This window comes from Narcine bancroftii, chromosome 12, assembly GCF_036971445.1.
Source record: "Narcine bancroftii isolate sNarBan1 chromosome 12, sNarBan1.hap1, whole genome shotgun sequence".
NCBI lineage: Eukaryota > Metazoa > Chordata > Chondrichthyes > Torpediniformes > Narcinidae > Narcine > Narcine bancroftii.
In genome coordinates, this window is record NC_091480.1 from 32,479,843 (window position 1) to 32,492,288 (window position 12,446).

General features: G+C 42.7%; 1 protein-coding gene across 13 annotated transcripts in view; it reads left to right on the forward strand.

Annotated features, from left to right (window-relative positions):
* The window catches only part of LOC138747396 (inactive rhomboid protein 1-like), a 297,832-nt gene that overhangs the window by 211,805 nt on the left and 73,581 nt on the right, over positions 1-12,446 (forward strand). For all 13 annotated transcript variants that reach the window (XM_069906559.1, XM_069906556.1, XM_069906554.1 and 10 more), the window contains one exon: positions 3,865-3,995. In XM_069906559.1, the coding sequence (XP_069762660.1) occupies positions 3,865-3,995 (131 nt within the window). The remainder of the gene's footprint in view (positions 1-3,864; positions 3,996-12,446) is intronic.

The window sequence follows — 12,446 nt, forward strand, 5'->3', positions numbered from 1 at the left end:
ATCCATGTGCACAATATTTTTGCAGGTTTATACGTGCAATCCAAACCATATTTGATTGCCCCTCATGCGGAAGACATTTTATTTTACCCTACTTCAGCAGTTACTGTTTTCTTTAGTCATATTTTAAGACACAAATACCATAGTCTTTGTTATTGCTTGTCACCCATACTCATTTCGATCTACCACATGCCCATCTGCATTGTCGAAGATCACAAGAAAACAGACACATGGGGAAAACCACCGGGCCCCTTAAACCCCCTTATGGTCATTGTTGATCAGCCCCAGGCCTCAACTCCTCCCCCACGATAAATCACCGGAAGCCTCAACAACCCGATCTTTCATAAATGTGTCTACTACCACCTTAACCGCATCTGATGGTCTAGCCTCCATTATGCAGCATCCGGTCTGTGCCCATGGTTGTAGGTAAAAGGCCTGTGCCCACCTCTGTCCACTGTTGCCCATTAATACTAGCTTCCACTATTCAAGGGTAAACGTAGCTGAGCCCACCAGTACCAGACCAGTCGCAGTCACCACAACAATGGACCTGGGGTTACAGTTGAATGTGGAATTGGATTTGGGTGTGGGGATCAGCAGAGGGGCAAGTTGAGTCCAACATGGGGTCTTCAGCTGCAGCTACCAGCACTGCTGACATCAGGGAATGTACTTTTTCATGCATTGGGAATATCTGGAGATTCTTCACATGATAGGTAGCTGGAACTCCTCCTTCCAAAAGCATAAGGGGTTGCTCGATTAATGTAGTGTAATTGGTCTGTACAGGTTTTACGGGCTGGTGGGGGTGGTGGGGGGGAGGGGGCCTTTACTGCGCTGTTTCAATCATTTTTTAAAAAAAAGAAAAGCTTATGGAAATCAGCAAGCAGAAAGGGCAGCATATGATGGCAGGTTACACGTCCTCAACTGGAGGGCTCGATGTTGAATAGCTTGACAAGAAGAAACTGTGCCTTTACTCTGAAAGCCTAAAGAAATGTTGCCGTACAACTCAGAGGCTGGAATTGCTGGGTTCCAGCCATCTCTGACCTTGTCTGCTGCTAATACTGTTGTGTCTTAGTATTCAGACCAAACATATCGGCATCTTCAGTCTTGAACTTCAGAGTACAATCTCGAAGGAACCTTCCAATTGTAAGACTTTTCGTTGACTGTAAAAATTATTGTCCTCTTTAAAACCTTAATAATGCAGGTCACTTCAGAGAGTTCATTTGGTATGATTTGAACTGATCAGGTTTTGATTGAAAATTAGCTTTAATATCCTTGCCATCCAGGTTATTATAAGTCCTCGCACAACTTTCAGTTTTCTCTTTGAACCATAAGAATGTGTCTAAGCAATCAGTTGTATCGTGAAAAGAAGTTACCTCATGCAGCATCTTAAATTTTTAACTGATGCAGATATTGTGATGGTTTGGAGAGATGTGAGTGCTCTTTTATGTCTTCTGTCCATGTTGAACAGCCTGGCCAAAATTCAGAGAGAATAGAAATGTTCCTGGCCCTTTTAAAGTTGGTCTCGGCAGAACCATTTCCCCCAGGGTAATAGCAAATTTATCATCCATTTGCAATTGTTAATTACCACCACCCTAATGTAAACTTCAGAGACTCCAGAATCTCGCCAGTGCTGTTTGATTCTTTGTTTCTATTATAGAATCTCAGTGGGTTGAATGGCCTTCTGTGCTGTACTATTTGATGCCTCTATCAAACACCACCATCACCAACATGCCTCCCACCCGAACGAACTCTTTTGTCCTTGGACTCATCCCCTACTCCCAGTGTTGGCCTTTTGTTTCTCTGAGCTCCGAGCTTGGAAATATCTTCCATAAATATCTATTACAGTTTATTTCATGTCTTCTTTAAAACCGAACTTTGACCGGCTTTCTGTTGCCCTAATCCCTCCTCCTCTGACTCCGAGAAATTTAACTCCTGAAGGTGCATGCAAAACTCTGGGGCCCTGGTTGGATGGGCAGTGGGTGCCAATACTCCCACATCCTGAAAAAGAAGAATTTAAAGGATTTTGTCTTCTTCCTCCTGCTACTCCTCTCCTGTCCCAAATCTGGTGTAAAATTGCTAGCTCGAGGACTGCTGGAGTTATTGCTGTTACAGTTCCTCCACCCTTCAAACTGGCTAGAAACAGCAGCCAGAGGACGCCTTACTTTTTCTTTCCAAAAGATACTTTAATTTCCTCATGAGCCCACAGGAGCAGAAGTGGAAACAATTCCAAAAATACTTGGCAGTGGCTCCTGTTCCTCCTCAAAACTAATTTTAAACCTGGGTGGGAGCAACAGCCTGGGGTTGAGCATTTCATCTTGTCTGAGCGTTGCACCCATAACCCCAACAAAGGAATTCTTCACCAACAGGTGCCAGTCTTGTCTGAGAATGAAGGAATGGCACTTCCTGGTGTCTTGTGACAGAGCGTGATGAGACTGGTCAGCTGAGATTCAGAGGGGAAAAGGGAAGGCAATGCATCATCCAACCACCAGAGTCAGTCACAGCTTTTTTTTTCCCCAGCCTTTTTGGGGTAGGGTTTCGTAAGCTGGAACTCAGTAAAAGTTTTTGAAACACGGTTTTTCAATTTGCAAGTAACTCGAAGCTGTTTTTGTAATTGCTATTAGATTTAAAGTGAGAGAATAAAAGTTCAAAGAAGGTTTGAGAGGCATTTTTTTAACCCTCCGTGCTAGGTGCTCGGAACCCATGGCAGGAGAGGTGGTAGAGCTAGCGAGATAAAACGACATGATAGCGAGATAAAACGAGGCAGGGGGTGGAGATAGAAAGATCAGGTGCAGGCAAATGGCAACACGTTCAGCAGAGACTTTGTGGACCAAAGGCCCTATTCCTTCACTATGCAAGTTGTGTGATCCAACAGAGAAAAAAAAAATGGGCTGTAAACTTGTGGTATCAAATAATGAGCCAAGAACCGGTGAAATTGAAAGAGAAAATAGGAAGATTTCCAGATGCTGGAAATGTTCAGCAGGTCAGCGTGAAGAGAAAAAGTTAGCGTTTCAGATTGAAAACCTTTCATCGGAATTGGGAGGAGACAAAAGTTTAATCTGTAGGGAGGGGGACATCTTTGCTGGTGTAAAGACATGGTGGACCCTGGAATATGATGGAAAAAAGGTATCCTGGTTAATGGTAGCAGCTGGAGAGTGAGATCCCAGACTGGACACAGAGGTCACTTGGAGGAGAGGAGATACCCAGCCTTTACCTCCCAGAACAGTCTTCCTGTTCTGCATCCTGCCATTTTTTCATTCTTTTGTCTCTGTTCTTATTCTTTACCTGCTCCCATTCACTTACTGGCCAGGTAATCTTGTTTACATTTTACCCCCAGAGTCACCATGGTTTACCATATCTGTGGAGTATGTTGCCACAGTCCACTGTGGAGGCCAGGTCGTTGAGTGTATTTAAGATAGAGATTGATAGGTTTTTGATTTGCCAGGACATCAAAGGTTATGGGTTGAAGTCTGAGCAGTGGGCTAAGTGGGAAAATGGATCAACTCATGATTAAATGGGAGGGCAGACTCGATGGGCTGAATAACCCTTTTCTGGTCCTATATCTTACAGTCCTCTGGCCCTCCTTGCAGCTCGAGAAGCTGTTTTTGTCTCCTTGCTAGTTCCGAGAGAAGGCTTTCAAACTATCGAATGTGCTTCGCTACAGTTTGGAAGGTTGTAGAACTTTTTGGGTTTGTAATTTCCCGGATTTCCCTTGGAGTTTCAGAAGCAGGTGCTGGTGCTTGAGCTCTTCTGTGGAACGATGCGGAGCCCCGGGATTTTGTCCTGTAACAACTCGATTCTAGGAGGTAAAAGTGACAAGTGAGAGCATGTGATCAGGTTTGGTGAACGTAACCCTTTTCATTCTGTTCTCAGCCTTTAAGGCACCAGCGATATATACGGAGTGTCAGCATGCCACCGGAAAGCACAAGGGTACCATCTCCACCAAATGAACAAAGGCGACCAACGTTCCAGAGGCAGACCTCAATAACCCAGACCATCAAAAGGTAAGACAAGACTGCAAGTCTGTGCAAGTAAAGCTGCCCGGTGGCTTCCAAAATAGGGGAGGATCTTGTAAGGCTGATAATAGTCTTCACACACTGCTCTTTAATATTATCGCACTGTCAAAATGTGGCAGTCTGTTTCCTTTCTGTAATGTTCATAATTACACCAGATAGATTATAGTTAATTATCACATTCAAGTCAATGTTGTCTCTGTTGGTTCAATCCAAGATTAAGAAAACAGATTGACTTGAGCTGCAAAGGTGGTGAAAAGCCTTAAAGAATTGTGAGTTTGAATCAGGCTGGCGGAGCTTTGCAAGACAATAGCTGTGAGACACTTACTATTTAAATAGAGATTTTATTGTTCCTTGAAGATCCTTCTTAGCCTTTATTGCTTCTTATAAGATCAAGGGAAGGGTTACTCATTCCGTGCAGTTTTAGTCTGGAAATGTCCATCTCGATCTTGCAAAGTTTTCTCGTCCATCCATGATTGATCCTGATTTAGCCACAGTTGGTTGGGTAACCTGAAGATGCATATTTAATGAAAGACCATACATGCGCTGGTGCTACTCAGCTGGTAACAATTTGAGTGCAATACACACGTGTGCTGGAGAACCGGTGAACTGCTGAGTTTTTCGAGCACTCAACATCAGCATTTGCAGATTTCCTTGTTTAACTTTGATGGACGTTGAAACATTTGCCCTTGTCTTTCATAATACCTGCTGAGTATTTCTATCATTTGTTTTAAATCACATAAAAATTTCCCAGGCAGAGACTAACATCCCCTTTATCGTATGGATAAACTGTTTAGATGCAGCTTAATTCTAAATAATCTTAAAGTGAAGTGGATCAAGCTCACAGTAAATTTTGTTCTGTTGATAAACTCTCGTGTGTAAAAGATTTCAGATTTATTGTCAGAGTACAGGTACTCCCCGACTTGTGACCCATACGACTTGCACATATGACTGAAAATTTGTTTTTTTAAAAAAAGAAAAAAATATAAAATTTACACGGTTTATGTGGTATTTGACAAACTATGATAGGAATGCAGGGCCTGTAAGAGCCAAAATGTGCAAACATACCTTGTTAGTTGGCATTCCAGAATCCATAGGGTGGGCACAGCCATCATGATTCCTGGGTCCATACGCAAGTCTTTGGTTGGCGCATGCACGGTGGGTTCAAGTATTGGAACTCCATTGGCGCGTGAGCGAGAGTCAATATCGTCAGGGCGCCCAGCCTATGGACCCCAGGACGCCGACTAACAAGGTAAGTACGCACATTTTGACTCTTACATGTCAAATACAACAGAAACCATGCAAATTTTATATTTTTTCTTTTTTTTTAAACAAATGCACGCAAATCTGATGTGTCAATTCTGAGATACGGCCAATCCTTCAGTCCAAATTACGGTTGTAAGTCATGGAAGTACCTGTACATAATGACATCTCATACAACCCTGAGATTCTTTTCCCTACGGGCAAGGCTGAATTACCATTTATTTGTAGAGCAAAAAAGCTACTCAACATACAAATGTAAACAAACTGTGCAACACAGAGGGGAAAAAAAATCAATAAAGTGTACAAGTGCGAGTCCTTAAATGAGTCCCTGATTGAGTTTGTTGTTGAGGGGTCTGATGGTGGAGGGGGAGCAGCTGTTCCTGAACCTGGGGGTGCGAGTCTTGTGGCATCTGTACCTCTTTCCTGATGGCAGCAGCGAGAACAGAGCGTGGGCTGGGTGGTGTTGGTCTTTGATGATTGCTGCTGCTCTCTGATGGCAGCATTCCCTGTAGATATTGTCGTTGATGGGGATAGTTTTGCCTGTGATGCCCTGATTTGTGTCCACTACTTTTTAGAGGGCTTTATGTTCGGAGGTATTGGTATCTCCATAACAGACCATGAGGCAGCCTGTCAGCCAACTTTCCACCACACCTCTGGAGAAATTTGCCAGGGCTGACTTGAACAAAGGTACTTGGAGAGTATGGTTTTTGTACCTTTCACATTTCTGCCATCGTTGTAGCTGTTGCCATTAGGCTTGGACTTCATAAATCATTAACAGCCTTCAGGTGCCTTGTTCAAGTTTCTTTTCTGTATGTGAATTTATTTTTCCAGTATTTGCACATTCCTGAGCAGGGAGCAGAATCTCAAATGGAAAATAACGCACTTTGTTATTATTTTGGAATCCGTTACAGATGCTTTCACACTGCCCCTGAAAGCCTTTTTACCATTCCACTTACCTGTTTGTAGGCATTGAAACTGGGATGGGGAGTCATTTTCATCCCAGTACTTACCAGCCAAGGTAGGTAATATCAGAGCAAACACGTTTCGCATCAACTCAATGGAAAAGGTTTACCCGCCTTCCCAGGACGCCAACACTGTAATGCTGCGGATCCCGTCTCCTTTGGCGCCAGGATTCCGGGTTGCTGTGTAAAAGGTCACACTGACCCAGCTTTTCTACGATCCGACCCGACTTTAAACACAGGTCGTTGATGTGTCAGCTTACTTGGGATCTCAGTGTGAAAGCACTTTGACTACTAACTTGGACTGATACGCTTAATCTATCAGAATCTTGACATGATGTTGCGCCCCTCAACACTCTCTCTAATTCCAGTCAGCTTCATGAAAGAGCTGCCAACCTGCTGCCTCTAATAAACTGCTGTGAACTTTGTCACAGCAGGCAGACAGTGTGTAAATGAGGCCTTGCCGTAATAAGCATTCAAATCTTTTGCAGCTTTTTTCCATTAAGCTGGGCTTCCAATTCTATTGTTCTCATCTTGTTCCTGTGAGCCTCGCCATAGTAAAGTGTCAAGTGATGTGTTGGAAAGGAAGCAAAAATGTAGAAAATCCATGACTTTGTATTGCAACCAATTCTGTCACGTTTTGGACTGAGGAGCTAGCAAAAGTAATCCTACTTGATGCAACTATATAATGAGTGCAACAGTTGTAATACTCAGAAGAATTGTGATAGTGTTCGTTTGGTTATTTGAGGTGATTAACCTTCGCCACAAGATGGACCTACCCTGATCGTCTTCCACTGTAGACGAACGAACAGGATCCCCTCATTTTTAGCATTATTTGTCATTTTTGACCTTTGGCTCACTTGGAATGTGCGTGAAGAGGCTTCTCCTTCAGTCCAGTCAAAGAAATTATAACTGCTGTAACCTTAGTTAAAACCGTATTTATCAAATGACAAATTCTAAATCTAAACTGTGGCATTATTGAATTGGACTCCACTCTGCAGCTTGTTGGTTCCATTCAGAACCTACGGCTCCTAGAACGCTTCCACCAGCGTCGTCTCCGCTCCATCCTCAACATTCATTGGAGCGCTTTCATCCCTAACGTCGAAGTACTCGAGATGACAGAGGTCGACAGCATCGAGTCTACGCTGCTGAAGATCCAGCTGCGCTGGGTGGGTCACGTCTCCAGAATGGAGGACCATCGCCTTCCCGAGATCGTGTTCTATGGCGAGCTCTCCACTGGCCACCGTGACAGAGGTGCACCAAAGAAAAGGACTGCCTAAAGAAATCTCTTGGTGCCTGCCACATTGACCACCGCCAGTGGGCTGATCTCGCCTCCAACCGTGCATCTTGGCGCCTCACAGTTCGGCGGGCAGCAACCTCCTTTTGAAGAAGACCGCAGAGCCCACCTCACTGACAAAAGGCAAAGGAGGAAAAACCCAACACCCAACCCCAACCCATCAATTTTCCCCTGCAACCGTGTCTGCCTGTCCCGCATCGGACTTGTCAGCCACAAACGAGCCTGCAGCTGACGTGGACATTACCGCTCCATAAATCTTCGTCTGCGAAGCCAAGCCAAAGAAAGAAGAACAATAAACTGCTGAGCTTCTGGGAACACTTTTTATGCTGTCCTTTTAAATCAGCTGTCCTCTCTGCCTGAGAACTAGTGAAGCTTGTGTTCTCAGCTATTCATAAACAAGGCAAGATAAGCCTCATTGTGCAAGTGAATCATCGATGTTTACTCAGCAACTGATGGATTTAACTTTTAAAGTAAAAATACTACTTCATCATTTGCAATCATTGTAGCTGTAGCTCATTTTCAATCCCATCACTACATCATTGCTGAACCAGTGATGAGCCAATTGCTCATTCAGTCCCCTCAAGGGCCTGCAAGGGGAATTCAATTACTATCGTGCACTTGGCAGTAATTAAAAAAGGTCCACCATAAATTTAAAATTGAGTGACACTGATGGAAGCACTTCTTTGACACAGTTGCAGGCAGGAACAGATCACCAAGAATGTGCAGCTGTGAGGGCATGCTTGCCATTTAATTTTGAATAGAATTTTATGTCACAAACTAACAAAATTGTGAAGTAACTGAAAATACCAGCTATGTGCTGCTTCTTTCCTCCGAGCTGGCTTCAAAATCTGGCCTCTAATATTCTTTGTTTTTAAAGCCACTGCTGTATTGGGGACCTCGCTGCCACGTCCCAGCTTGCTTGGCCACGGCACACGAACCATGGGTGTAAAGGGTGGGGCCAGTACTGCGCACACTGCACTCCACCTAAAAGCTCCTTTGTGCAAGCCCGAGGACAGGTCCACGTCCTCCCCCTCCAGACGTGGACATTACCCCTCCATAAATCTTCGTCCGCGAAGCCAAGCCAAAGAAAAGAAGTATTGGGGAAAAAAATAATTGGAATGTTTTTCTCCACCACTTTATTTTTGAGAATATCACAATCTCACCTTCTTTGTTAAGATCATCTCAAATGCATATTCCCATAACAATCAATAGATGGAATCTCTATGTCTAGAACAGGGGTGGGCAACCTTTTACCATGTGTGGGCCAGATGGTGTGTCAGTGGTTGAACAGCGGGCCGCACTGATGCTACCAGAAATGAAATAAATACAGACATTATGTAATGGAAGTTTTCGATTGTCTCTGCTTGAAGTATGTAATGTACGATGTATGAACATAACTGATGATAATTTATCAAAAAACAATCCACAGAAAAAGTTCAAGCAACGAGATCAACCGCATTCCTTCTAAAGAAACTACAGTGACGCATTTCAGGTCAGGGAAGGCATCTTCATATCAGGAAATGCACCAAAAAAAAAATCACGAGTTGGATCATGACACTCGACAGAAGGGAACATTATTGTTCACTTGTACCCTGGGGCAATTGTGATTGGTCCCTGCCGCTGACAATCTTCATCTCCTCCTTAGTTTGAAAATGTGCGACTGTGTGACTTTGAAACTTCTGAGTGTTATTTCCACTTCCATGATGTCACCCAACTCTGTGGTGAAAGCACTGACCCAGTGGCTCTACTAAAATCCACACCCATGACACCTATGTACTTGACTATCATGGCACTACTGGTGGTTGCATGGATCCCATCTGCAATTAACTCTGTTGTGAGCACTCGTTCTTCCTGTCATTGATAATGGGGAACAGATGAATGCATAAGTACCTAAAGGAACAGCAAATGTCAAATCTATCTCTTTCTTGGGACAATTGCCAACGCTGTCCTTTATTTAAAGAAAAGATGTTTTTTTCTGAGGAGAACTTAGTAATTGACAAAGAGGAGTAGCAGGAGGAAGAAGACAAAATCCTTTAAATTCTTCTTTTTCAGGATGTGGAAAGATCAAGAAACTGAGGTGTATGACAAATAGGTACAAAAGAGGAGTTGAGGCCTTGGACAGATCAGCTGTGATTATTTTGAGCGATAGCCCAGGTTTGGGGTTGGGGGGATGGGGTGAAGTGCATACTGCTTCTGTCCTAACACGCAAACTTTTGAAGTTATAAAGCTATATCTCTCAATGTAATGGATTGGTTATTATATCTTAGTGATCTAATCCTTTCTTTTGTTGTTGAGGTGGACATTGTGATTTACAACAGTGTAGGAGATTTAAATATAAATCTAGAATGGGCATTGATTCTTCTCTGGAAAAACCTCATATTTTCTAATGAGACAGAAAAGAAATAAATAAAAGTAAAATAACACAGGAACGTCCACGCACAAATGGTGGCGAAAAACAAATCGGGCATGCAGGCTACAGATGGTAGAAATCAAAACAGCAGAAAATACTGGAAGCACTCAGTACCTCATAAGTACTACATAAAGCAGGTTTTTTCAGCTAATGGTGTGAATCAATATCATGTCAACTTTGCTAGGCAACTCCAGATTTCAAATTTTAAAAAATACCTTGAACATTCCCTTATGGTGGTTTATTCAAAACAAACTTCAAAAATAGTTGGCATTGTAAAGTTGTCATTATAAAGATTATAGCTTCATGAAGCCTATTGTCACCTTATCATACAGATGGGAATGTTAAATTTACTTGTTCTGTTGGGAAACTATATAAATTAAGTTAACATGCAAAGGATTAAAATATTTAAAATAGGCTTATTGAGTTTCACATGTCACTGGTAAAAATATAACACCCAAATGTTGGCAGTCAGGTTAAAAGATTACCTTTTAATTAAAGTATTCTGGGTATTTACTATTGGATGTTAAAAATCTGTGTAATGCAAAGGATGTTGCAATGACTGGGCGGCACAGTTAGTATAGTGGTTAGCGCAACGCCAGCGATCGAGACCGGGTTCAAATCCCGCACTGTCTGTAAGGAATCTGTGCATTCTTCCTGTGTCTGTGTGGGTTTTCCCCAGGGGCTCCGGTTTCCTCCCACCATTTGAAACGTACCAGGGGTTGTAGGTCAACTGGGGGTAATTGGGTGGCATGGGCTCATGGGCCGAAACAGCCTGTTACTGTGTCTAATTTTTTTTTTAATTTAAATTTGTAGGAAAAACTCTGCCAATTTCCCAGGATACAATGCATTTGTTGTTGAGTGCTGCTTTTTAATTGATTTGTCTTCTGCTCATCAATAACGAACGTTGTTACATTGCTGAGCAGGTAAATCGGACGAACGATTTGGAGATCCCATTGTAAGGCTGCAATCTTTTACAAGTTCAAATCCCATTTTAGTTGCTGAAAAACCATTAAAGTGAACCTGATTTCTTTAAAAAATATCATTAATGGTGACTAATGCATTGTTAGAAATTCCCATTTGATGTACTTTTATAGTGAACCATTGTTGACTTGGATTTAAAGTGCTCTGATAAACCAATCGGCTAATGCAAAGAATATTACGAAAATCTGAGGGATCATTTTGGAACTTGACTCAACGATGTTCAAGTCAGACCCAGCCTGTTTGCCACAATTGGGAGGAGGAAGAGGATGTCCAAAATCACCATACTCATTCTCTGAACTCTCCCATTTCCTTCCCTGCTGTTCACTTTCTTCTTGATAGACCACCAGGAATTCAACTGCATACGGTCAACATGGCCATCATTTCATATGCCAGAATGTATCATTGCAAAAATGCCTCCTGTTACTTTCAATTGATGTTCCTTCAATGTTGGTTGGCACTCAGAAGAATCATTTGGAAGAGCAAATGAATATACTTCTGATGAAGAAATTTGGTGTCCATCACTAAGAGGCTTGCTATCACCAATGCCTACTGAGTCCTAAATGACAAATGAGGTCTATGACTGATAAATTAGATTCTGCCTCCTGACCCAAATTGCATTAATCCATGATACCATCAATAGGAGTGATTATCTTTGTGAAAGCCCAGACTCATTTGGAAATGTTGTCCATTTGTTATTCTGGACTAAATGGGCTAGATTCATGAGAAACTTGGAATTGATGTTCCAACCTGGTGAAGCTGTATCTTTACTACATAAAGTACACTGTTTGAACTGCTGAGTTCCTCCGGTATTGTGTTTTTTCCTTCAAATCATGGTGTCTGCAGAGGTTTGTGTTTTTCCCCCTGAAGTTGCATTAGAAATGCTTGTAATGGACTCCAAACCCATACATCTAATTAAAGCTCTCCAGTCCTGCAGCATCAGTCATGAACCGTGAAACAGGAGCCAAAGGGAGGGCTTGAAGAAACCCTTCCATTCTCAGTGACACTCCAGCTTTCCTTAAGAGCAAGAGTGATTAAGGGCAGGATCCACCTTGAACCCAGAATTCCTCAACATCACAAACGTCAGGCTTCAGCTCATCTGCTCCCTCCACGTCCTTCTTGAAGGAGCCGAGTGCACTGGATGTAAAAGACATCGATAGCATTCTGACTATTGCTTAAAGTGGTTTTCTCTAGAGCTGGTTCTGAGAATGACGGTGGAAATTTAGCCCTGAGGTACGTCATCTCCCAAAACAATCCATTGTGGCTAATAATCTCAACCATGATCGTTATTAAAGTGACGGAAGGGTTTATTGTCACCATTATCCAGTAGCACTTGCTCACTTGACTCAGAAGCTCAGTATAATATCCACCTGGGTCACTTGGCTCTTAACTTTGGGCCTTTGGGCAAACAGAATTTAGAAGGGAGGTAAAACTGACTGCCCTTGACATCAAGACAGTATATGACCATGTTATTAATGATTTTTTATTATTATTCATTTGAGGGATGTGTGGGCTTTGCAGGCTCGGCCAGAATT